At 47.2% G+C, this 25,103-nt stretch overlaps 1 protein-coding gene across 1 annotated transcript in view; it reads left to right on the top strand.

Moving 5' to 3' along the window:
* Positions 1 to 25,103, top strand: part of LOC140399430 (E3 ubiquitin-protein ligase HUWE1-like) — a 212,632-nt gene that overhangs the window by 70,267 nt on the left and 117,262 nt on the right. The window contains exons 9-20 of the mRNA XM_072489007.1: positions 1,604 to 1,654; positions 2,703 to 2,771; positions 5,575 to 5,674; positions 6,817 to 6,917; positions 10,805 to 10,955; positions 12,140 to 12,267; positions 14,463 to 14,603; positions 15,535 to 15,640; positions 20,851 to 20,964; positions 21,303 to 21,404; positions 22,078 to 22,158; positions 23,163 to 23,269. Coding sequence (XP_072345108.1) covers positions 1,604 to 1,654; positions 2,703 to 2,771; positions 5,575 to 5,674; positions 6,817 to 6,917; positions 10,805 to 10,955; positions 12,140 to 12,267; positions 14,463 to 14,603; positions 15,535 to 15,640; positions 20,851 to 20,964; positions 21,303 to 21,404; positions 22,078 to 22,158; positions 23,163 to 23,269 — 1,251 coding nt within the window. The remainder of the gene's footprint in view (positions 1 to 1,603; positions 1,655 to 2,702; positions 2,772 to 5,574; positions 5,675 to 6,816; positions 6,918 to 10,804; positions 10,956 to 12,139; positions 12,268 to 14,462; positions 14,604 to 15,534; positions 15,641 to 20,850; positions 20,965 to 21,302; positions 21,405 to 22,077; positions 22,159 to 23,162; positions 23,270 to 25,103) is intronic.

Consider the following 25,103-nt stretch of genomic DNA (forward strand, 5'->3'; position numbering starts at 1 on the left):
CAGCCCTGGGTCACTGTCCTTGTGGAGTTTGCATATTCACTCCCACAACCCAAAGATGCGCAGGTTAGGTGGATTGGCCACACTAAATTGCCCCTTAATTGGAAAAAAAAAATTGGGTACTCTTAAAATTTTTTTTTTTAAATTGACCTTTAGGATTCTATGATTCCAGCTCTGGACCTACAGCCTTTCTGTCTTAGATGAGAGAGCCACGGCTGACTCATCATGGTAAACAACTGATCTCGGTGTGCCTGTGACAGCGAGCCGGCCGTCTGCTCTTGGGAATGACGTGCTGGGCTGTGTACAGCGGTGTCTCGCATCAGCAACGTGACCTTGTTTGCTTTTAGATTCGAAAAGCTTTTCTGGACTCGGGAGAGCCACGGGTTCTCGTACTTGCTACGAACAATCCACTTGTATTTAAAACAAACTGGCGAACAACCGGGAGTGCAGTGCCTACCTGTAGAATGGCTGGTGGACATTGAGGGGGCCAAAACCTTGAGGCAAATGCTTTTTTTTTTTTTTGTTTAAAAAGGTGAAGGTCTTTCAATGACAGTTGAGTAACTGCACTTCTGATGCCGACAGGTTTAAAATCCTTAGTACGCAGGTCGTGGGCCCACGCCATAGTGGCTGACACTGCCACGTGCCTTCCGTCCGTCACTTGATGGGCCCCTCGAGGAGAGTAGTTATTTGTGTCTTGGTCTACCAAATGGCTGTAATGTTTGAGGTGTCACGGGAGTTTGGGAGGCAGAATTGGTACAGTTTCCCATCTGGGGGAGGTATGGCTTGCCAGTTGAGCAGTGTTTGGGGTTTGGCTGTGGGTGGGGCGAGAGGGGGGGCGGGGGGGGGGGGGGGGGGGGGGGGGGTTGCAGCCAAAGGTCAAGAATAAAGTGACAAAATTGGAGTAGGTCTTTTGGCCCCAGGAGCCTGCTCCACCGTTCCGTAAGGGCTTGGCTGATCATTAACTTCACCTTCCTGCACCCTCCTCATTATCCCTGGCTGCAGCATAGATTCAAAAGCCTGTCAATTTCAGCCTTGAATATCCTCACCGCACAGCATCCACAGCTCTCTGGGGTTGAGAATTCTGAAGATTCACAACTAGCTGACAAAATTTCCCTTAATCTCATACCCAAATGGACGACCCCTTATTCTGAGAATGTGGCCCTGTGTTCTAGATTCCCCAGCCAGGGGAAGGAGCATCCATCCCGTCTTGCCCTCTTCCAATTCCTTCTTATCCTTCCAAGCTCCAGGTATACACGCCTAAATTACCCTCTACACAGGACAGTCCACTTGACCATGTCTCCTTACTGAAAGAGACAGAAAACCCCCAGCTTCAGCAAAAGCCTCCCAACAGGATTGGATTTGCTTTGTATCGATGGGGTGGTAAACAGATTGGGTTTGCTTCAATTCCCCGCACATGACGATGGGGTGGTAAACAGATTGGGTTTGCTTCAATTCCCCGCACACCCGTGGTTTAACTGCTCGTTGCTTTCAATGGATCGGTTGCAGCTCCGAGTTCGGCGAGGGACTGCAACATTCTGCGATGTGGAGGAGCGTAGCATTGCTTCAACTTGTTGTAACCCGAATCTTGTAACCTCTTCTGTTATAGGCCACAGCAAACAACACACTACACTATATTCATATAGAGCAGTTAGATAAGGTGAGTGCTTCTAACTTTCTAAATTGCACTGTTGTGGAAAATGGGGTATGGCGTATTTGGGAGGAGGGGGGTAGTGGGGAAAGGGGTGTAAATTACTAAGGAAATGCTGCAAATGCATGTCTGGCATGAAAGCCAACTGGGTTGACATTTTTGGTGTTGATTCGGTGGGCAAGCCTCTCCTCAGGAGCCACGTCACTGGATTGTCGGAATAGTTGGGACATGGAGTGACTTTATTTGTCTCCCTCTCCACTCCCTCCCTTGTGCAATGGCACTGAGGCCAGATGCGAGAAAGCAGATGCATAGATATGTATATACAGATACAGCAGTGTACTCCTTGGTATTGACACATTGGAAGTGAACACAAGGACAAACTGTGCAGCTCTTTTATCTCTTTTATCACAAACATGGATTATGTGTCCTCCAGCTGCAATTTCTGGGCAGCACGGTGGCACAGTGGTTAGCACTGCTGTCGCACGACGCCGAGATCCCAGGTATGATCCTGGCTCTGGGTCACTGTCCGTGTGGAGTTTGCACATTCTCCCCGTGTCTGCGTGGGTTTCGCCTCCACAACCCAAAGATGTGCACAGTAGGCGGATTGGTTACTCTAAATTGCCCCTTAATTGGAATAAATGAATTGGGTAGGGTAAGTTTATTTTTTTAAAAAGTTGCAACTTCTATTTGTTTCTAAAAACTGGTTGTTACTTCCAAAGGTTTCTCTTTGGCCTTGCTTTCGCTAACGTGAGGTATGGGGAGGTGGCGGAAGGGCAGTATAGGTGGAGCAGTTTCTGCTGGGGTGGAGGTGGAGAGGGGAGGATGGTAGCGTACAAAGAAGGAGCATCACTTAATGGGGGAAGCAAAGAGCGGGAGTGGTAGTCAGCATTCACGTTCTGCAGCTTCAGGGCTGGGTTGGCACTTGGCCGCTGGGCTTCCCTACCTGTTGTGTTGCATCAAGCCTTTGGACTGTGAAGGTTCGTTTGCGAACTCTGGGCAAGAGTGTTTGTACCACGGAAGCTGCATTCTCATCGCTGGCTTTCTTTTCCGTTCTCAGATATCTGAAAGTCCTTCCGAAATTATGGAGTCCTTAACCAAAATGTACAGTATCCCAAAGGATAAGCAGGTGAGTTTTGCCGTCTTTGCACTTAGCTCTGCCCGATAAGTGGCAAGCATTCCAAGCCACTGGTGGGGGAGTGGCACGGTGGGAATATTTAGCGGTTGCATCAAAATACCTACCTCCAATGCTTTGTGTCTTCGGGGAGGGGCGAAGGGGTCTGGAGTGTTTTTTATTTTTAGATCAGGTCAAGAAGCCCCCTTTCGCTCTTGGGACCTGGGATTATGTGCAGTCCAAACTGATGAGAGGTGGAAACTGGCTAGGAGGTTCGGAAGTGAATTGTACTCTGCCATGCATCCAACCTCTTGTAACTAATTGCTAAGGCTTGCTAGATGAGGATGGACAAGTGGGAGAACTAGGGGGGGTTGGTGGTGGTTATTGGGAGGCTTTTGTGTGTAGTTTGTGCCTTGTTTTGATGGAGTGGGGTAAGAGATGAAAGAAAACATACAGGAGGAGGTCACGGACACTCCAATTAAGATCATATACCTCATTCTATTTTCCTATTGATTTCCGTGTCCCTCTATTTCCCCATAATATCCAAAAGTATCCACCAGTCTCAGTCTCTGATATTTTCATTGACTTGTGCATCCACAACCCCCTGGGGTCAAGAATTCCAAAGGTTCAAGACCCTTCCAAGTGAAGAAATTTCTCCTCTTCTCCCTCCAAAATGGCCGCCCCTTCTCCTGACACTGTGACTCCCGTGGTCCAGACTTTCCAGTCACGGGACGGGAAGTGGGAAAATAGCTTCCCAGCATGTCGTTTCAATGAGTTCACATCTCTTCTAAGCTCCAGAGATTATAGCCCCATTCTGCTCGATCTCTCCTCATTGGGCAGCCCTCCTTGCAGAATCCACCTGCTGTGGAAACCATTGAGTGTCTTTAAGACCGAGATAAGATAGGTTATTGACTAATAAGGGGACCGTGGTTACGGGGAGAAGGCAGGAGAACGCGGATGAGAAACACATCAGCCATGATCGAACCAACAACCATGATCGAATGGCGGAGCAGACTTGATGGAGGGAATGGCCTTATTCTGCTCCTATATCTTATGGTCCTTTGTATGGGTACACTGCTTCAAACCCCATTGTGGAACTAAATTCAGAATGACCAAATCTAGAATATAAATCGCCTCTAACAGTGACTGTGAAATTATCACTGATTGTGGTTAAAAACCCACCTGGTTCACTAATGTGCCTTTAGGGAAAGAAATCTGCCGTCCTTACCCGGTCTGGCCTACATGTGACCCCCCCCGGTCTCACAGCAATGTGGCCGTCTCCTAACTGCCCCTCTAAAATGGCACTGGAGAGACTCCGTTCAAGGGGCAATCAGGATGGACAACAAAAGCTGGCCTTGCCTTCGATGCCCACGTCACATGAAATTAATAAATGCCAATGTGACCAGTGAGGAGGGCCTCGGTGTATATTTATCTTGGCACCTCGCACCATCCTGTACCGAAGCAAATAAAACAGCCAAATGATCCAAAACAAATAACGCATCTCTGCTTTGTGCCTTCGTTACTTTATCAACCAATGCACAAAAGGATTAAATTTCACGCGCCATACTCCATGCTGACGGGTATTGAGAGCACGTGCCCAACGATGGTGTCTGTTGCTCAATGTCATGTATATATATCCCCCCCCCCCCCCCCCCCCCCCCCCCCCCAACCAAACGGACCAGTTGCCCAGGCGCCTCCATTGCTAGTCCAGTGATATTGCCGCCACATCACCGTCTTTCCCCCTACAGTCAGGACTCCCTGGTTAGCGATGTGTGGTCAGTGGTCGGCGGCCCAGCATCTGATGGGAGCCTCATGTTGCAGGCCCGCCAAACAAGATAGCAACAGCGTTAAAAAGGCATCTTGACAAACATATCGCTGGGATGGGTATAGAGGGATGCGCCACAAGGAAGAGCTGAGGGTTTTGGCAAAGGTTGGTATCATGACCGGTACAGGCTTGCAGGGCCAAAGGGCCTGTTCTTGTATTGTTCTTTGTTCACCGTATCGGGGTGCAGTTTGCCCAGGGCTGACGTCACTTAGCTGTGATTTATATTTTTAAAAAATTGCCCCCCACCTTCCAAAATCCAGGACTTCAAAATTGAATCACTCCCACACATCGTTTTAGCGGGGTGCCAGAAATTGGGGAACTGCTGCTGCACAATGTGCTCAGCTTATGGGAGCGGGAGCCTAAAGATTGCCATACTGAATGTCATCTACAGCCTGCACTAGTGATCCGGATAGCAGAGTTCTAACCTCACCCCGGCACCTGGGGAAATTTAAATTCTCTTGCTTAAATAAATCTGGGATTACAAGGCTAGATGGGAGACTGTGGCATCGTGGTAATGTCACTGGGCTCGTAATTCAGAGGCCCGGGCTCGTAATTCAGAGGCCCAGGCTCGTGCTCTGGGGACACTCGTTCGAATCCCACCACGGCAGCTGGTGAAATTTCAGTTCAACAAATGAAATCTGGAATATACAACTAGTCTCTGTAATGGGCGAATGGTGACCGTGAATCGATTGTCATGAAAACCCATGCAGGGCAAGAAATCTGCCGACGTTACTCGGTCTGGCCTTTATGTGACTCCGGGTGCCCAGAAGTGTGGTGACTCTTAGCTGTCCTCCAAAATGGCCCTAGTGCGACACTCAGTTGTCCAAAGGTAGCTCACCGTCACCCATCTCCAGGGCAGTGGATAATGGCAGTAGATACAAGAGGCTCCCACACCCCATGAGCAAATGAACCAAAACCTGTTACTCGAGGCAAATGCAGAATAATGCTGCAGGTTTTCCTGTTGTTACATGATGCCTGTTTGTTTTGTAACAGATGCTACTGTTTACACATATACGGCTAGCGCATGGCTTCTCAAATCATAAAAAGAGACTACAGGCAGTACAAGCTAGGCTACATGCCATCTCGATATTAGGTAAGTAGTCGGAAGCACTTTGTTACGGCTGGGGAAGTAGTTACAGTTGGATGTCAAGGTTAGCGATCCATTCAGTGGCTTCAGCTGATGCAGTGCGAATGGTTGTGATGCCACCAGGAACAGATTTCTTGAATCTCAGACAGGTTGTGGGCTTTGTTAACTGTCCTTCAAGTAGGATTTTGTCCCTGTAGACATCTGGATGTTCAGTGTGTGCTTTCACGAGCAGCCACTAGAGCTCTGCTGGCCTCAATGCCCAAGAAATAATCCTCATGACTTCTCGGCAGTGGCCTTCAACCACATTTTGTGTGGCGGCACCTGAACCGGGTTGAGCAGCAGTACTGTGTCCTTGGGTAAACCCTGGGATGAGCAAGGTGATGAGTTGCTCGCATGTTGGCTCTTCTCCCCCTGCTGGTACCGTTGGTTTCTGCATGAGATCCACTCTCATCTTGGCTTGTGGCTCTGGTATTCTGGAAGAGTTGCCAGCAGGTTAACATACGGTCAAGAATTTGCATTGGGCTGTGGGAGGGTGGTCCCCCCCCCCCCCCCGCCCCCCTTTTAGGTGGAAGGCTGACACAACAGTTGTGGCACAGAGAATAATCTACCTCCCTCCCTGCAGTACAGGCCCTGTTTTTTAAAATAAAGGCAAGGTTTATTTTATGCTCGTGTTTATATTTAGCCGTTCTGGCAGAAAGCACATTGCAAGGAGACCTGCCACCTCTATGCGCTGCATTTCCTTAGAAAGGCCTTACTGAGGGCAGCACGGTGATGCAGTGGTTAGCATTGCTGCCTCACGGTGCCGAGGTCCCAGGTTCGATCCCGGCTCTGGGCCACTGTCCGTGTGGAGTTTGCACATTCTCCCTGTGTCTGCGTGGGTTTCATCCCCACAGCCCAAAGATGTGCCGGGTAGGTGGATTGGCCATGCTCAATTGCCCCTTAATTGAAAGAAATTAATTGGGTGCTCTAAAATTTTAAAAAAAAAAGCAAGTCCTTGCTGGTTCAAATGAGGGGAATGACTAGGAGATGCGATCACAGCTCGACTGCGATGCCTTTTACTGAGTAACTCTTAGATGGGGAGGAGGTGCTGGCTGGGGTTTATTATCTGCCAGGGTTTCTGACTCTTTTCACCATAACTTTTTCTCCAGTTTACTCCAATGCGCTCCAAGAGTCTGCCAATAGTATATTATACAACGGTTTGATAGAGGAGCTGGTGGATGTTCTACAGATTCCAGACAAACAGCTGATGGTGAGTATGCTGTAAAAGCATTTCTGTGAGAAAGTATTTTGTATGTTGCACTCTGAATCAAGTCCAAAGTAATGCTAAAAACTCTGGGTAGATGTGGAGGGAAATTGAAGTGAACTAATGGTTAATAGAGGACAGGAAAGGCTGGATGCAAAGTAGCAGCAGTGATTACGGCTGGAGCTCTGGGAGGCTGCAGTTTGATTCCTACCTTCCCCGCCCCTGCCTATGAGCACTCAGCTGGCCAGGCAGTGATGCTGTTACAGTTGACTTCAGCATCCCTCACCCACTCGGGCATTCGAACTGTTCCAGATTCCTTCGGGTGGGAATAGGCCTGTATAGATGCGTGAGCGGAGGGCGCAATTGGCCTGGATAAGTCGAGCCCCCCGAGTGGTTGACCAGCTTATGGACGCACCAGAGAATCTCCTGTATCTGTGCTCACAGGAGGTGGTATCAACCACAGTGGATTGTTGTGAGGAGAATAAATTGGCTTGTATTCTCGGTTGGAGTGTTTTCTCTCCTTACCTCTGAGTCCAACCTGGGCCGAGGAGGAATTGGGTTTTCTGCCCTCAGCTGGAGTATTGCGTCCAGTTCTGGGCGCTGCATGTTTGAAAGGAGTCACAGAGCCGCACAGTGCAGAAAAGACCCTTCAGCCCATCGAGTCTGCAACGACAGTAAATACCCCATATCCTGTGCTAATCCCACTTACTGGTACTTCTCCCATATCCTTGGATGTGATAGTGTTTCAAGTGCTCATTCAAGTGCTTTTTAAAGGTTTTAAGGTTTCCAGCCTCCACGACTTTCCCAGGCCGTACATTCCAGGTTCTCACCACCCTCTGAGTGAAACTTCTTTTCCTCAAATCCCATTGGAATTTCCTGCCCCTCATCCTAATCAGTTTGTGATTGACCCCCTCAACCAAGGGGAACAGCTGCTTCCTATTTACCCTGTCCAAACCCCTCAGGGTCTTAGACACGTCATTCGTATCCCTCCTCGGCCTTCTCTGCTGAAAAAAAAATGCAATCCCAGCCTATCCGATCTCTCCTGTTAGCTCAGATGCACAGTCAGCCTGAATAAGTCAAGCCCCCGAGTGGTTGACCCGCTTATGGACGCACTACGGAATCTCCCGAATACTCCAATATCCATTTAATCTGCTCCAGTACAATCACCTGCTTCCTATAGTGAGGTGACCAGAACTGCACACCGTATTCTAGCTGTGTCCTAACCAATGTTTTCTACAGCTGCCTCCTTGCCCTTGTGTTCTATGCCAGAACTGATAAAGGCAAGTCTACATACGCCTTTTTTACGACCCTATTCACCTGCTCTGCTGCTTTCAGGGATCCATCTGTTCCTCTGAGTTTCCTAGTGTCCTGCCATTCATTACATGCTCCCTTGTCCTGTGTCTTCCAAAAAAACAAACTATAAGGGACCCAGCACTGATCCCTGTGATACGTTGCTGGACACGGACCTCCAATTACTCAAACCGCCTTCTACATCACCCTTTGTGTCCTGTTACTGAGCCAGTTTCTGATCCATCTCGACAAGTTTCCTTCAATTCCATGTGTTTCAACTTTCTCAATCAGTTTCCCATGTGAGTCCTTGTCAAAGGCTTTGCTAAAATCCATATAAACAATATCAATTACACTTCCTTCATCCACAGGGCCACTTTATATAAAAAAAATTACCAAATTTGTTCAGCGTGAGCTCCCTCTGACTATCCCTAATCAACCCATGCCTTTCCAAGTGGAAATTAATTCTCTCCTTCAGAATTTTCTCCTATAGTTTTCCTACCACTGACGTGAGACTCACTGGTCTATAATTCCTTGGCTTCTCTCTACCACCCTTCTTGAAAAGTGGAACTGCTGTTCTCCAGTCGGGCACTTCCCCTGGGGCCAGAATGGAATTTTGCGTCGGAGCCCCTGCAATTTCCTGCCTCGTCTCCCACAGCAGCCTGGGAAGCAATTCATCCAGCCTGGGGATTTGTCTATTTTTAAGCCCTTCAAAGCCTCCTCACCTCCTATGTCAAACTGCTCGAGGTCCTCACAGTCCCACTTCCTGAATTCTGTACCTGCATATCCTCCTCCTGAGTGAAGACTGATGAGACATATTTATTTAATACACTAGCAATGTTCTGCGGTTTCACAGACTGTGTTCCCCCTTGGTAGAGACCCTACATTTCCCTGGTTAACCTCTTCCCCTTAATGTATTTATAGAAAATCTTGGCACAGTGGTTAGCACTGCAGCCTATGGCGCTGAGGACCCGGATTTGAATCCCGGCCCTGGGTCCGTATGGAATTTGCACATTCTCTCCATGTCTGCATGGGTTCCACCCCCACAACCCAAAGATGTTAGGTAGATGGGCCACGCTAAATTGCCCCTTAATTGGAGAAAAAAAATTATTGGTACTCTAAATTTACTAAAAATAAATAAATCTTGGGGTTCTCCCTAATTTTATTCACAAGTCCTTTTACACCCTCTTTCTGCTCTTCTAGTTGCTTTCGTAAGGTCCCTCTTGCAGTTCCTATATTCCTTTAAGGCCCCAGTTGAATTTCTCCCTATGGACTTGCTAAAAGCCTTTCTCTTTCTTATCCAGTCCTGGATTGTCCTAGACATCCAGGGTTCCCTGAACTTATTGCTCCTTCATTTCCCCCTATAGGGAACATGTTGGACCTGCATCTCCCCATTTCCTTTCTGAATGCCCTTCACTGCTTCCTCAAAAAGCTGTTCCCAATCAACTTTGCCCGTACTTTATTAAAATCTGCCGTACCCCAATCCAAAACCGTCTTTTGCAGGCCATCTTTTTCCTTGTCCAAAACAAACTTGAACCGCACCGTGTTGTGGTCGCTATCACTAAAATGCTCCCCCCGCTGCCACATTGAACCCTTGCCCAGCTTCGTTCTCCAGAACCAAATCCAGCATTGTTCCATTTTTGGTCTATCTACATATTGATACAAAAAAACCTTCCCTGAATACATTTCAAGAACTTTGCCCCCTCTAAACCCTTTACACTATGGCTATCCCAATTTATGTTGGGGAAGGTGGCATCCCCTATTATAATTACCTGATTATTATTCTTACATACTTCAGTAAATTGTCTACATATCTGCTCCTCTATTTCTCAGACTCTTTGGGGTCCTATAATACACTCCCAGTAATATAGCTGCCCCCTTTGTATTCTCAAGTTCTCCCCACCCAGGCGGCGGAATGTGGCGACTAGTAACTTCATTGCAGTGTTAATGTAAGCCTACTTGTGACAATAATAATAATATTATTATTATTATCCTCATTGCAGTAATTGGACAAGGTACATAGGGAGAAAGGGTGGTGGGGAGGTTTAAAGCATAGCAAAAGAAGCAAAAGTGAATGAACCTTTTTACGTGGCAAGCTTTTCGGGTTTGAAACGCCCTGATTGAGAATGCGGTGTAGGCTGTTCCAATCAAGGCATTCAAAAAGAAACTAGAATTTATCTGAAAAAGAAGAATGTGCAGGGTGGGGAGGGGGTGTTAATGGCACGAGAAGAGTTGCTCGTTCAGAGCAACGTAGGTCAAGACACAATGGACCGAGTGGCGGTCCCTCGCGTCGTGGCAGTCCTGTGATCCACCAGCACATGGTTCTAAGTGGCAGTTAAAAGCCTCTTCCTCTAGGAATCAAGCTTTTCCCAGACCCGGCAGGGCTCAGTCTCACGGAGTGGGCATGCCTGAAATGGGTGGATGCACTGGACGGGGCTTTACCCTGCATCCAACTGAAGGCACCGTTGCCCCAAATTAGCAATTGTCCATGAATGTAGGAATCTGAAATGAGCAGCGTTGGGATAATGTAAAGCACCAGCCATGATTTCCCTGGTTTCAGAGAGAATCGTTCCTCCCTCCATCGTTGTTCTTCCCTCTTTTGCCAGGATATTAAAGCGGCTTCTTTGCGGACGTTGACGTCGATAGTTCATTTGGAAAGGACACCCAAGCTGAGCAGCATCATAGACTGCACGGGGACAGCATCGTACCATGGCTTCCTACCGGTGCTGGTACGGAATTGCATCCAGGCCATGATTGGTGAGTGTTTCTCGAAACTAGTGTGCCTGTTTTCAGCGGCATGACTTTTTCTTTTCAGAAGCAGTCCTTGTTAACCAGGTACCCACCTTGAGTGGCTTGCAGTCCGCTCAGGCAGCCCATGGCACATTAGGAAAGATGCCATGGACGTGCAGAGAGTAATCAACACCAAAATAACCTATTTGAATGTTTTAATTTCCTTCTTGCAACCCTATAGTGTGCAATATTGCTGCTGTGTTTGCCGTCGCCTTTTGAGGCTATGGGCTTTTCCTGCCCATCTTCCAGAGTAACGTGATCGGAGCCTCGGCATCTACTAATATATCCTTTTTAAAACAAAATAATTTCGAGTACCCAATTCATTTTTTTTTCCAATTAAGGGGTAATTTAGCATGGTCAATCCACCTACCCTGCACATCTTTGGGTTGTGGGGGTGAAACCCACGCAAACACGGGGAGAATGTGCAAACTCCACACCGACAGTGACCCAGAGCCGGGATCGAACCTGGGATCTTGGCGCCGTGAGGCAGCAATGCTAACTACTGCGCCACCGTGTTGCCCTTACTAATGTATCCTTGATCAAGCGGGGTGGGGTTGTATTGCAATTTTTGCTTGCTGTATGGTGGGCACAATCTCTTGACTTTTGGCCCAGGGTCAGGAGCTACAAATTGGTTTGAATTATCAGTGAAATAATTGGGATTTCAATCTCTCAATTCTCGTTTTGTCGATTGTAGCAAAATCCCATCTGGTTCACTTTTGTCCTTTAGGGAAGGAAATCTGTCATCCTTACCTGGTCTGGCCTACATGCGAGTCCAGACCCACAGCAATGTGGTTGACTCTTAATTGCCCTCAGGGATGGACAATAAATGCTGGCCCAGCCAGCAACACCCACATCCCATCGATGAATAGTCTAAAAAAGAATTCTTGATGAAGGGTGCTGAACATTGACAAGTTGTTCATTCGAACATTCGCGTTGGAGCTGCAATCTCATGGTCGCACTCCAGTTTTATTGCTCACTTGGGAGGAGGTTTATAATTGGTGTAATTTTCTTGTTTCCCTGCTGTGTTTGCAATGACCTATTAAATATTGCTCGGATCATCACTTCTCCCCACTGAATAATTAGCCACGAGGTTTGAGCTAAAATGCTGCTGAACGCTGATTGTCCTTCTTTAAATTCAACATTGCCGACAGATCCATCAATGGAGCCATATCCTCATCAGTTTGCGACGGCACTATTCTCGTTTCTCTACCACCTGGCGAGTTACGATGCTGGCGGCGAAGCCTTGGTCTCCTGTGGAATGATGGAAGCTTTACTCAAGGTAAGATGTTGTTTGGTGTGGCACGGAGAAGGGTTGTGAGGGTAATCTCTTCTGAGCGCCACTTAACCTGCCATTCTGTAGAAGAGGAAATAGACCTGCCTGCTTGAACGTTGAGCAAGGTAGTTTAACAAGCCTTTTTTGGTCACTGCTCGCGTACGTTTTGTTAATAGTTTGTTAATTATACTGTTAAGATGCAGAGAGGCATTCTTTAATTAAGTACTTTGATCACTTGGAAAGAGAGACTGCTGGGTCACTGGGCTAGGAGGCAGAGGTGTGCAATGCTGTATTTTTAAATTAATTTACGGGGTGTGAGTGTCGCTGGCCGGATCAACATTTAGCGCCCATTCCTAGTTGCCCCCGTAGTGAGCTGCCTACTTGACCCTAAAGTATAGGTACACCCACAGTGCTGTTAGGGAGTACAGGATTTTGGCCCAGTAATAGTGAAGGAACGGGGATATATTTCCAAGTCAGTTGAGGGTCGACTGCATTGCTGTGCGTGGGTCTGGAATAACATGTAGGCCAGACCGGGTAAGGCCGGGGGGATTTCCTTCCCTGAAGGGAGATTAGTGAACCAGATGTTTTTTTTTTTTCAAAACAAAAATCGATAATGGTTTTGTGATCAATGTTACTGAGCTCGCCTTTCAATTCCAGATTTACTAATTGAATTTAAAATTCCACCAGTTGCCATTGTGGGATTTGAACCCGGGTCCCCAGAGCAGTTCCCTGCGTCTCTGGCTTGCTAGTCCAGTGACGTTGCCACTATGCTGCCGTCTCCTCAAATTTTAGTGGGCTGTTTTATGTCAACGTGCAACAGTACGCGGGGCTCCAATTGCAAGCTGTGCCACTTAATGGTGTATCCCTGTGATGAACAGTCAGTGATGCCATGGAGAGTCTTCATAAGAGCCGGGGGGGGGGGGGGGGGGGTGGGGGGCGCGATTAAGCTCAGTTGGCTGGATAGCTGGTTCGTGATGCAGAACAAGTCCAAATTCAGTACCGGCTGAGGTTATAATAATCTTTATTGTCACAAGTAGGCTTGCATTAACACTGCAATGAAGTTACTGTGAAAATCTCCTCGTCTCCACATTCCGGCGTACTCTGCGGGTACACAGAGGGAGAATTCAGAATGTCCAATCCACCTAACAAGCACGTCTTTGGAACTTGTGGGAGGAAACCGGAGCACCCGGAGGGAACCCACGCAGATACGGGGAGAATGTGCAGACAGTGACCCAAGCCGGGAATTGAACCCGGGTCCCTGGCGCTGTGAAGCAACAATGCTAACCACTGTGCTCTCATGATGCCCCATTCATGAAGGTCATTATGAAGGCCCCGCCTTCTCAACTTTGCCCCTAGCCGTTGGTGTGGTGACCCTCAGGTTAAATTACCACCAGCGAGCTTCCACCTTCAAAGGAGAAAGCAGCTTATGGTCATCTGGGACGATGGCAACTTTATTTACTTACATTACTTTTTATGTAAGAGCACAAGATCTATGAGCAGGAGTTGGGAATTCACCCCCATGCGCCTCCTCTACCATTCAGTACGATCATGGCTGAAATCTCCTTTCGGCCTCAATTCCACTTTTTCCTACCCGTTCAACCCATTACTATTAAAAATCTGCCAACCTCCTCAAATTTACTCAATGTCACGGCATCCACCGCACTCTGGGGGAGTGAATTCCACAGATTCACGACCCTTTCCGAGAAGTAATTCCTCCTAATCTCTGTTTTAAATATCCTGCCCCTTAATGACCTCTCGTTCTTGATTGCCCCACAGGAGGAAACATCCTCTCTCTGTCCACCCTATTTTCATCTTATGCACCGCAATTTGCTCTCTTCTAAACTCCAGCGAGTATCGGCCTAAACTGCTCAATCTCTCTTCATAAGACAGACCCATCATCTCTGGAATCAATCTAGTGAACCCCTCTTACCTACATCCCTCCCCAATTACAGAGACCAAAACTGTTCACAATATTCCAGGTACGGTCTCACTAATGCCTTGTACAGTTACTGTAACACTTCCCTACTTTTATACTCTATTCCTTTAACAATAAATGTCAAAATTCCATTTGCTTTCCTTATAGCATAGTAGCTACAACTCCGTGTGGATAAATACACCAACTTCCGAAGGTCATTGCTAAAAACGTAGATGTGGTCTGATTAAATAAATTAATTCCGCTCTTCTCTCCTTGTTTTCCCTAGGTGATAAGGTATCTTGGCGATGAGCAGGATCAGATCACTTTCGTGACCAGGGCTGTCCGAGTGGTTGACCTCATCACCAACCTGGACATGGCAGCCTTCCAATCACACAGTGGACTGGCTGTATTCATCAACCGGCTAGAGGTAGGCTGGTATTTGTATTTCTAGCGTGCTGATGTGCAGGCTGACAAATGGTGTTTTGACAGTTGCACTTACTCTAAAAGATAGAATCGTAACAACCATAAATAGGAGTTACGGTCTACCTGGAAGTGTGAAGGGAGTAGTTTCACCGTGAACTTTCAAAAATGAGTTGGGTAGATACTTTTGCTAGCCCAAAATATTGAGGGACATGGCGCCAGGACGAGTGGATGGAGTTGAGGTCCACCTCAATATGAAGCGTGATCACATTGACTGCTTGAGGGGCTGAATGGCTTTGTCCTGTTCCTGTGGAACAGGCCGATGAGGATCAATATGACCCTCCTGTTCCTGTGTAACAGGCATGAGAGGAGCCGAGAGGATCTCCTCCTATTCGCGTATGGCAGACTTGAGAGGCTGAATGGCCTCCATGTGGGAAAAGAGCAAAGGGAAATAGAATTTATTGGATAGCCTTTTCAAAGAGCTGGAACAGGCATGCCTGGCTGATCAGCATCGTCCTCTGCTGTAAAATTCATGTAGTCCGAATTCTTAAGAGCTTAGAAGCAAGGAGTTAGATATAGAGTACAACTCCTTTTATACTGTCCCCATCAAACACCTCCAGGACAGGTACAGCACAGGGTTAGATACACAATAAAGCTCCCTCTACACTGTCCCCATCAACATTCCCAGGACAGGTACAGCACAGGGTTAGATACAGAGTAAAGCTCCCTTCACGCTGTCCATATCAAACACTCCCAGGACAGGTACAGCACGGGTTTAGATACAGAGTAAAGCTCCCTCCACACTGTCCCCATCAAACACTCCCAGGACAGATACAGCACCGGGGTAGATACAGAATAAAGCTCCCTCTGTTGTGGTTTAACATTAATTTCGGTGAATGCTTTACTTGTCTAATCATTATCCTCTTCTTTCTTTAAAGCACGAAGTGGATATTTGTAGGAAGGAATGCCCATTTGTCATCAAGCCAAAGATTCAGCGATCGAGCACGACGCAGGAGGGTGAAGAGATGGAGACAGATTCAGAAGGTAACTGCTTGCCTTTGTTTCCCAGCATTGCAACTAGGAATCGATTTCGAACGTTCGGAGATCACGAATAGTGCATGCCAATTGCAAGCTTGCTGTGCCTTTGCTGTGTTAGTTACTGCAACCCAGTTGCTGTCCTCCCATCCGTTGGCAGCAATGCTGTATTGTATCCTGAAAATGTCCCATTTTGTCTTTAGGATTTTCAGCCCTGAACTTGCACTGTATCATGAGTACTACGTTGTACAATAATCTGATGATGCTTTTAATGTTTCTGCAATATTGGTGTTCCCGCATCTCTATTGACCAAGCAAGCAAGTGCCTTGCTGAGACATGGCGAGGCCATATCTAGAGTACTTTGTATAGTTTTGGTGTCTTTATTTGAAAACGCAAGAGAGGATCTGACCATCGCCCGTGACATTCAATGGCATTATCATTACTGAATCCCCCAGAATCAACATCCTGGGGGTTACCATTGATCAGAAACTGAACTGGACTCCACTTTTTAATTACCATGGCTACTAGAGCAGATCAGGGCCGGGTGTCCTGTTGCGAGCAACTCGCCTCCTGACTCCCTCAAAGCCTGTCCACCACCTACAAGACCAGGAGTGTAAAGGAATAATCTTCACTTGCCTGGATGATTGCGGCTCCAACACCACTCAAGTTCGACGCCATCCAGGACAGCACAGCTCCATTTGATTGTTACCCCGCACGAACAGACTCAAAAACAGCTTCTTCCCCACTGTCACCAGACTCCTAAATGTCCCTCTTATGGACTGACCTCATTAACACTACACCCTGTATGCCTCATCCGATGCCAGTGCTTATGTAGTTACATTGTATATGTTGTGTTGCCCTATTATATATTTTCTTTCATTTCCTTTTCATGTATTTAATGATCTGTGAGCTGCTCGCAGAAAAATACTTTTCACTGTACCTCGGTACACGTGACCATAAACAAATCCAATCCTTCCACAGACATTCAATTCCTCCACCCCAGACGAACAGTGGCAGCGTGTGTACCATCTACACGATGCACTGCAGGAACTCAACAAGGTTCCTTCGGCAGCACCTTCCAAACCCACAACCACCATCACCACCTAGAAGGATGAGGGCAGCAGATACCTGGGAATTCCATCACCTGGTGGTTCCCTTCCAAGTCACTCACCACCCTGACTTGGAAACATATCGGCCGTTCCTTCAAAGTCGCTGGGTCAAAATCCTGGAACTCCCACCCTAAAGGCACAGTGGGTGTACCTACATCCCAGGAACTGCAGCGGTTCAAGAAGGCAACTCACAACCACCTTCTGAAGGGTAACTAGGGATGGGCAAGAAATGCTGGCCTAACCAGCGACGCCCACATCCCGTAAATAATTTTAAAAAAAGATGCAATTGCGTTAGAAGCAGCTCCGAGAAGGTTCACTCAACTGATTCCTGAGGTGAGGGGCTTATCTTAGGAGGACAGGCTGAACAGGTGGGCCCTGTAGCCATTGACCTTTAGCAAAATAAGAGGTGATCTTATTGAAGCATGTAAGCTCCTTCGGGGATTTGACAAGGTGGGTGGAGGATGTTGCCTCTTGTGGGAGAGACTGGAACGAGCGGACACAGCTTAAGGGCAAGAGGTCGACTGACTGTTTACAATGGAGAGTTTGAGAGTCGTTACAGGTTGCCGCCCAGAAAATGTCCCTCTTATCCTATCTCTGCCGTCTCTCAGTTAACCAATCCTCTATCCATGCTAATATATTACCCCCAACATCGTGGGCCCTTATGAAGTAGCCTTATGTGGTACCTTATCAAGCGAATTTTGGAAATCCAAGTATACATCTACTTTTATCCTGTTACACCTCAAAATTTGAATAAATTTGTCAGGCATAATATTCCTTTCATGAAAGCAGGCTGACAGGTTGGTTATATGTATTTCTAAAAGCTGTGCAATTGCATTCTTTATAATAGGCTCTTAACATTTTCCCAATGACTGAAGTTAAGCTGATTGGCTTATAGTTACTTATATTTTGCCTCCCTCCTTTTCTGAATAAAGGCATTACTTTAGCTCAGTGGGCTAGACAGCTGGTTTGTAATGCAGAACAAGGCCAGCAGCGCGGGTCCAATTCCCATACCAGCTTACCCGAATAGGCGCCGGAATGTGGAGACTAGGGGCCTAACTTAATTCTTGTGACAATAAAAGATTATTATTATTACATTGGCTGTGTTCCAATCCTCTGGGACTTTTCCAGAATTTCAGGATTCTTGGAAGATTACTACCAGTGCGATCACTATTTCTGTAGCTGCTTCCTTTAATATGTTGGGATGGAACCCATCCGGTCCAGGGGACACATCGGTCTTTAGTCCCATTAGTTTCCCCAGTATCTTTTTCCTAGCAATTGTTGTTATTATTTATTTCTCCCCTCCCCCTCTACCACTTGCTTATTTGTTTTTGGAATGTCATTAGTGTCTTCCACCATGAAGACTGAAGCAAAATATTTGTTTAACTTCCATTTCCTGGTTCCCCATTATTATTTACTCATTCTCTATATTCACTTTGGATGCTCTCTTCCTTTTTATGAATTTAAAGAAACTCCTAATAATAATAATTTTGCTTTTTGTCACAAGTAGGCTTCAATAAAGTTGCTGTGAAAAGCCCCTAGTCGCCACATTCCAACACCTGTTCGGGGAGGCCGGTAGGGGAATTGAACCTGCGGTGCTGCATTGTCCTGCATTACAAGCCAGCTATTTAGCCCAGTGTGCTAAGCCAGACCCTTACTGTCTATTTTTAAATTACGTGCTGGTTCACCCTCATAGTTTATCTTCTCCCTCTTTATTATTGTTTTGGTCATCTCTTGTTGGTTTTCCCAATCCTCTGACTTACCACTGATCTTTACCACATTATATACAAAGAACAAAGAGAAGTACAGCACAGGAACAGGCCCTTCGGCCCTCCAAGCCCGTGCCGACCATGCTGCCCGTCTAAACTAAACTCTTCTACACTTCCTGGGTCCGTATCCCTCTATTCCCATCCTATTCATGTATTTGTCAAGATGCCCCTTAAATGTCACTATCGTCCCTGCTTCCACCACCTCCTCCGGCAGCGAATTCCAGGCACCCACTACCCTCTGTAAAACAACTTGCCTCGTACATCTCCTCTAAATCTTGCCCCTCGCAAGATTTAAACCTATGCCCCCTAGTAATTGACCCCTCTACCCTGGGGAAAAACCTCTGACTATCCACTCTGTCTATGCCCCTCATAATATGTTTTTTTTCTTTCAGTTTAATACTATCCTTAACTTCCTTGGTTAACCATGGTTGATTTATCCGCATCCTGAAATCTTCCTTCCTCACTGGGATGTATCTTGGTTGTGAGTCAGGAACTGTTTTCATAAACGCCTGCTATTGCTGATCAACTGCCTTTCCTGCTAAACCTTTTTCCCAGCCCACTCCAGCCAACACTGCCCTCATTCATTTATAATTACCCTTTCATTTATAATTACCCGTTCATTTATAATTACCCTTGCGTGTAGCGCAGTTGTTTCTGACCCAAGTTTCTCAATAAGCAATTTTCATTTCATTTCAATCTCAAACTGAATGCTAAATTCTATCATATTACTGAGGAGATCTTCCACTCTGAGATTATTAATTAAACCCGCCTCATTACACGCTACCAAATCTGAAATAGCCATTCCTTTGTTTTGTCCACAACATGATGTTGTAGGAAACTGTCCCGAATATGAATTCTTCCTAATGGCTACCTCTGTCAAGTTGATTTTCTCAATCTACTTGAAGATTAAAGTCACCCATGATTAAAGTACTGCCTTTTTTACATGCCTTTCTTGTCTCCTGATTTATTCTCCGTCCCACGGTATAGCTACTGTTTGGGGGCATATAGACTGCTCCCACTAGGGTCATCTTCCCCTTATTATTTATTACCTTGAAGGATTCTGCATCTACGAAACAAGACCGTTTCTTGCTCATGTACTTATTCCATCTCGTACTAACAAAGCTAGCCCATCAACCTTTCCTGCCTACCTGTCCTGAGGAAATTTCACATGACCCTGAAAACTGAAGTTCCCTGTTTTGACCCTCCTAGTCTGGGTCATGCGCGTACCCTTAATGGACTCTGCTTCGAACTCGCAATCGTCGGTAACTGGTGACGTTCCCAATTCAAGACGGTTTGTGTATCCTCTTTGTCGTCAGGCAGAGCTAGGGAGCCGAGGTTGTATGCCCCACTGGGAGAAGGAAAGGTTAAATGGCTGCCGTTTGGTGTGTGTCCCCTCATTGGGTAACGTTATCAGGATCCTGGGAGTGAGCCTCGAACCAGTCGGGAAAGTGCAGGGAAGGGAGAAAGAAGGTTGAACGTTTCAATGTTTTCCGCCCTCAATTTGACTGACTTGGTGGATGGGTTGCCTTCGAAAGGGAACAGTGCGCGCATTAGCTTGGCAGAGAACTTCAAAATACAGAATGTGTCTGCGACACAGGCCATTCGACCAGAAGAAGTATGAGAAGGAACGGACCATGGGGTTCGTCGAGTCTGCCCTATTATTCAATGTGATCGTGGCTGATCTCTGGCCTAAACTCCACTTCCCTGCCCGCTCCCCATATCCCTCAATCCTCGAGACCAAAGGTCTGTCTATCCCACGACCTTGAATGTCTGCCAACGATGGAGCACTCACAGCCTACCGGAGCAGAGAATCCCAAAGATTCACTGAATGAAGGAAGTTTTACTCTCAGTGCTGAATCATCGTCCCCTTTACCCTGAGACTGTCCCCGCCTGCCATTTTAGACTCCCTAACAAATGGAAACAGGGCCTGCCCTGTCAAACCCGTCCAGAATCTTCCATGTTTCAATGAGATTGCCTCGCGTTCTCCCCAGAGAATGTAGGCCCAATTTACTCTGCCTCGAATCAGAGGATAGCCCTCTTGTCCTAATATAGTGAATCTTTGCTGTACCACCTTCAGTACAAGCATATCTTCCCTTACACATGGAGACCAATCCTCCAATTTTCAGGTGATTCACCTTCAGCCTCTACAGAGTTTTGAGAGGGGGAGGTCGCATACTCTTCTATGTGAAGGAATACTTCCCGATCCCCTTCCTGAGCACCCTACCTGTAAATTTAAGGTTGTAATGCATGGTCTGGGCTCTCCAACTTGGCAATGTCTCCCCCATCAGTTCCTCTTGTTTGTCGTCGTAATGAGCTAACTGACATTCGCTTTTCCCTTCTTTAGTTTCAGATATCGTAATGGAGAGCAGTCCGGGTCCCTCGACTTCGGCGACCGAGACCAGGCCGGATGTGGAATCGCGTGGCCCCAGTACTGCCACAACATACCCACCAAGAACTGGTAAGAGGTGGTAGATATCCTGACCCTTTTGTGTGGCAGAGTGGGGAGGGCAGAGTCTCTTCTGCCATGGTTAACACCACAAGATGAACAGCCGAGGGTGGGGTTAGGGTGTCAGTATCGTAACCGTCGATTCCATGCATGCTGACGGATAAGTTTGTCGACGTTAATCCCTTAGCCTATCTTTGTTGCATTGTGATTTTTGTGGCAGCTTGCTCTGTGCATTTTGACTGCTGTAGTAAACCTGGGTCTGCAAGATAATTCCTTGACTGCAGAAATTTATGACATGTGGTGGTGTAAAGGCTTGATGTAAAGGCAAGTTTTTTTTCTCCCTCTTGCAGGGGTTCAGTGCATCCCGCAGCGTGCAGCCCTGTTGAAATCCATGCTCAACTTCCTGAAGAAAGCTATTCAGGATCCAGCGTTCTCGGACAGCATTCGGCATGGTAAGATGTCATCATTATGGTCCTTAATCTTCTGAGAAGAAACAGCCAATCCAGTCACAGCAGTATTTGTTCTCTCAACCCACAGGGCAGCCCTACTGAGGCAGGAATGCGATCAACCTCCGGTTGAGTGCCCAGCCCATTGTAAACCAATAACCCTTCCTCAGTTGTTAGCACACTGACCTCAAGAGGAAGAAGGTAATGGGGTAGTGTCCCACTCCAGCACCAGATCTAGCCTGAAATTCCAATGCAGCACTGAGGGAATCTGATTGGTAGTGGAGTTGCCATGCAGAATGCACCGGGGAACAGTTAACAGCCAAGCTTTTGTTCAAATTCAAACCAGGCAGGTCGACTGCAGTTAACTTCGCTGCTGCATTCTGCATTCTCCACTACCAATCAGATTCCCTCAGTGCTGCAGAGTGCTAACAACTGAGGAAGGGTTATTTTTAATGTTCCCCGTGGCACTGTCTCTACCAATTGGAGTCTACTTATCAACCAATGAGCACACTCCTTATTTTGTCATATTTTGTGCCGGCCCCGGCAGGGCCCTAGGCCCTGAAACTGCCTCAGTTGCCTAGTCTGCCTTTCAGTCACAAGGGTAGAGTTAACTCTTGTCGGTTTACTGTCATCAAGCGGAAATGCTCTTTTTAATGTCTTTTCTTCATTTACTTTTCAGTAATGGACGGTTCCCTACCTACCTCGCTAAAGCACATCATCAGCAATGCAGAGTATTATGGGCCATCTCTCTTCCTGCTCGGTAAGCAAGATGTATTCGATTTGTCGCGCAAGTCCTTTCCTCTGCTGTCTCCCAAAGCATCGCTCGTAGCAATAACGCTTCACCGCCTGGGGCTATCTCTGCTTGTTTGCAACCGTCTCTTTCGCCCACTATTTGTCTTCACACCACCCCCTCGATCCCCGTGAGTCTCTTGTTTCCCCGTCCCTGCCCCGCCCCACACTCTGCAATATTAGCAGGTCTGCTGCACCAACCTGCCAAATGAACCCTGTGTGAATTAAACTGTGGCTGTCGGCGGGGTGAGAATGCAGTGGTGTTCACTGCTCTGTGCTGTTAATGTTCAATGTAAGCTGGGACAGTCCACTTGAGTGTAGTGTTCCACACAAGACGGTCACCCCAGGCCGGAATCAAACCTGGGTCCCTGTTGCCGCAAGGCAACAGTGCTAATGACTTTGCCACTGCTGCCCCGACAAAGTTTCATCCTCTCGTTTATCAAGAATCTGTTTTCTTGTACCGTGCAAATGTTCAAAGACACTTTCCACCGCCTTTTGAGTTCCAAAAGCACTCCATCCTCCGAGAAGATTTATCCTCATCTCTGTCTTAAATGTGAGTTGTCTTATTTTTAAACAGTGCCCCCCCCCCACCGTTCTAGATTCTCCCACAAGAGGAAACATCCTCTCCACATCCACCCTGTCAAGAAACTCCCTCAGGAACTTGAGGCCTTCCTGTATCCTTGCACATTGTACCATGTTCCTGGTTTGTTTTGGTCTGGCTCATGTTATGTATTGGGGCCTTTCAGCCGTTTATTGATCCAGTTTCCTATTTTCTGCCTGCGGCTGCTCCAATCTGATCAGTAGGCTGTTGAGGATGGGGGAGGGAGTTTACCTTCCAGCTTGTGTTGCAGCTATCAGGGCTGTCAAAACCAGTCTGCTGGTATGGGTTGTGCAATATACTGGGGCATGCACAGTTCAGAGCCCCTGTACGCCACAACACTGACGGTTCTGTGCTTTTGTTTTCTTCTTTTTCAGCTACTGAGGTGGTGACTGTGTTTGTGTTCCAAGAGCCATCGCTACTGTCCTCCCTTCAGGATAATGGACTGACCGACGTCATGCTTCATGCCTTGTTGATAAAAGACGTGAGTTCTCGCAAGCACCGTGTAGAATCCTGTCCAACGTAACTCCCCTGGACAGAGTGCTCCCATCGGCTGTGTATTTCCAGTCCGTTCCCTGCGTCCCAACCAACCCATTGACCTCCCTCTCCGCGCCTCTTGGGTGAGACCTTAAACCAAAGACCTTGCCGTGGGTGTAAAAGATCCCAAATGGCCGGTTTTCCAAAGAGGAACAATTCTCCACAATATCCTGCGGGCAATATTTATTCCTCAACCAACGTCACTTACATATTTTTTAAAAACTCCCAGGTCATCACCTCATTGGTGGGAGGCTGCCGTGTGCAATTTCTTTGCTTTGTTCCCTCATGACAGCCGTGTCCACACTTAAGGAATTTAATGCATTGACTGTAAAACACTTTGTGACATCCTGAAGCTTCTGTTGAAAAGCGTGTTCTTCATGGGCTGTGGAGTATTCTCCTTTAGGGCGTAATGAGTGCAGGATATAAGCGGGGTGGTGCAGTGGTTAGCGCTGCTGCCTCACGGCGCCGAGGACCCCGGTTCAATCCCGGCCCTGGGTCACCGTCTGCACATTCCCTCCGTGTCTGCGTGGGTCTCACCCCCCACAACCCAAAGAGTTGCAGGGTAGGTGGATTGACCACGCTAAATTGCCCCTTAATTAGATAAAAGAAAGGATACAAGTGCCATAGAACCAGTTGAGAGAAGATTCACCCAACTGATAATCTGGGATTGAGAGGAAATGTTGGGCAGTTTGGGCCTGTATCCATTTGATTTTAGAAGATTGAGAGCTGCCCGTACTGACACATGTAAGACGCTGAGGGGACTTGACTAGGGTGGATGTTAAAAGGACGTTTCCCCCTTGTGGGAGAGACTGAAACTTGGTAACATGCTTTTAATTAAAGGTCTCCCACTTGAGACCGAGGTGGGTAGACATTTTTTCCTGACGGTTGTGAGTCTTTGGGACTCTCTTCCCCAAAGAGTGGTGGAGGCCGAGGCACAGTGGTTGAATATTTTTTTGGAAGTCCGACGTAGGTAGATTCTTGACTGACATTGGGAGTCTTATCGGGAGTAGGTGGGATTGTGGAGCTGGGGAGATGATTTGATCAGCAGTGATTTTATTGAAAGGTGGAGCAGAACGGCCTACTCATCGTTCCCCAGTTGTACGTAAATATATGAACTCGTATATACCCTGATCTCTGCACCTCACCGGAAACCCTTTTTCTTGCTGTGAAGAGATGTCTTTAAAGTTAGTCCTCCATTTTCGCATCCCTACCTGAATGGCCTCCTGAGCCACAGTGCCGCCTGTGGTCAGTTTGCCCGTCCCACCCTGCACTCTGCTCTCGTTTGCACTGGCCAGCATGTACCTTGTACCTTTCGGGCAAAGGCCTTCACTGCTACGCCGTGAGCTCTCTTCATCAGATCCTCTTGCCCCAACCAACCGATTCTTAAAACCCTTACATAACCCAAGGAGCACGACAGCCTCATGGTGTAGCTGCCTCTTACATCACCCAGGGTAACGCTTCTTCCTCCTACATCACCCAGGGTAACGCTTCCTCCTACATCACCCAGGGTAACGCTTCCCCCTACATCGCACTATCTGTACCTCGGACTCCAGCTCGACAACTGAGAGCTTTTGCAGACACATGCTGCTGATGCCGTGGCACCACACAGCTGTCCTCAAGCTGCAGATACACTGCTATCGCTAGCCAACCTCATTTTATATATACATATATATATATATATATATATATATGTAATTAGCTAAAGTTCTTTGTAATTATTTTGCTCGTTTTATTAAATTTAAGCTAATTAATTTAATCAGTATGAATTAATTCACAAAAGC

The sequence above is a fragment of the Scyliorhinus torazame genome, chromosome 22 (assembly GCF_047496885.1).
Source record: "Scyliorhinus torazame isolate Kashiwa2021f chromosome 22, sScyTor2.1, whole genome shotgun sequence".
In the NCBI taxonomy this organism is placed as follows: Eukaryota; Metazoa; Chordata; class Chondrichthyes; order Carcharhiniformes; family Scyliorhinidae; genus Scyliorhinus; species Scyliorhinus torazame.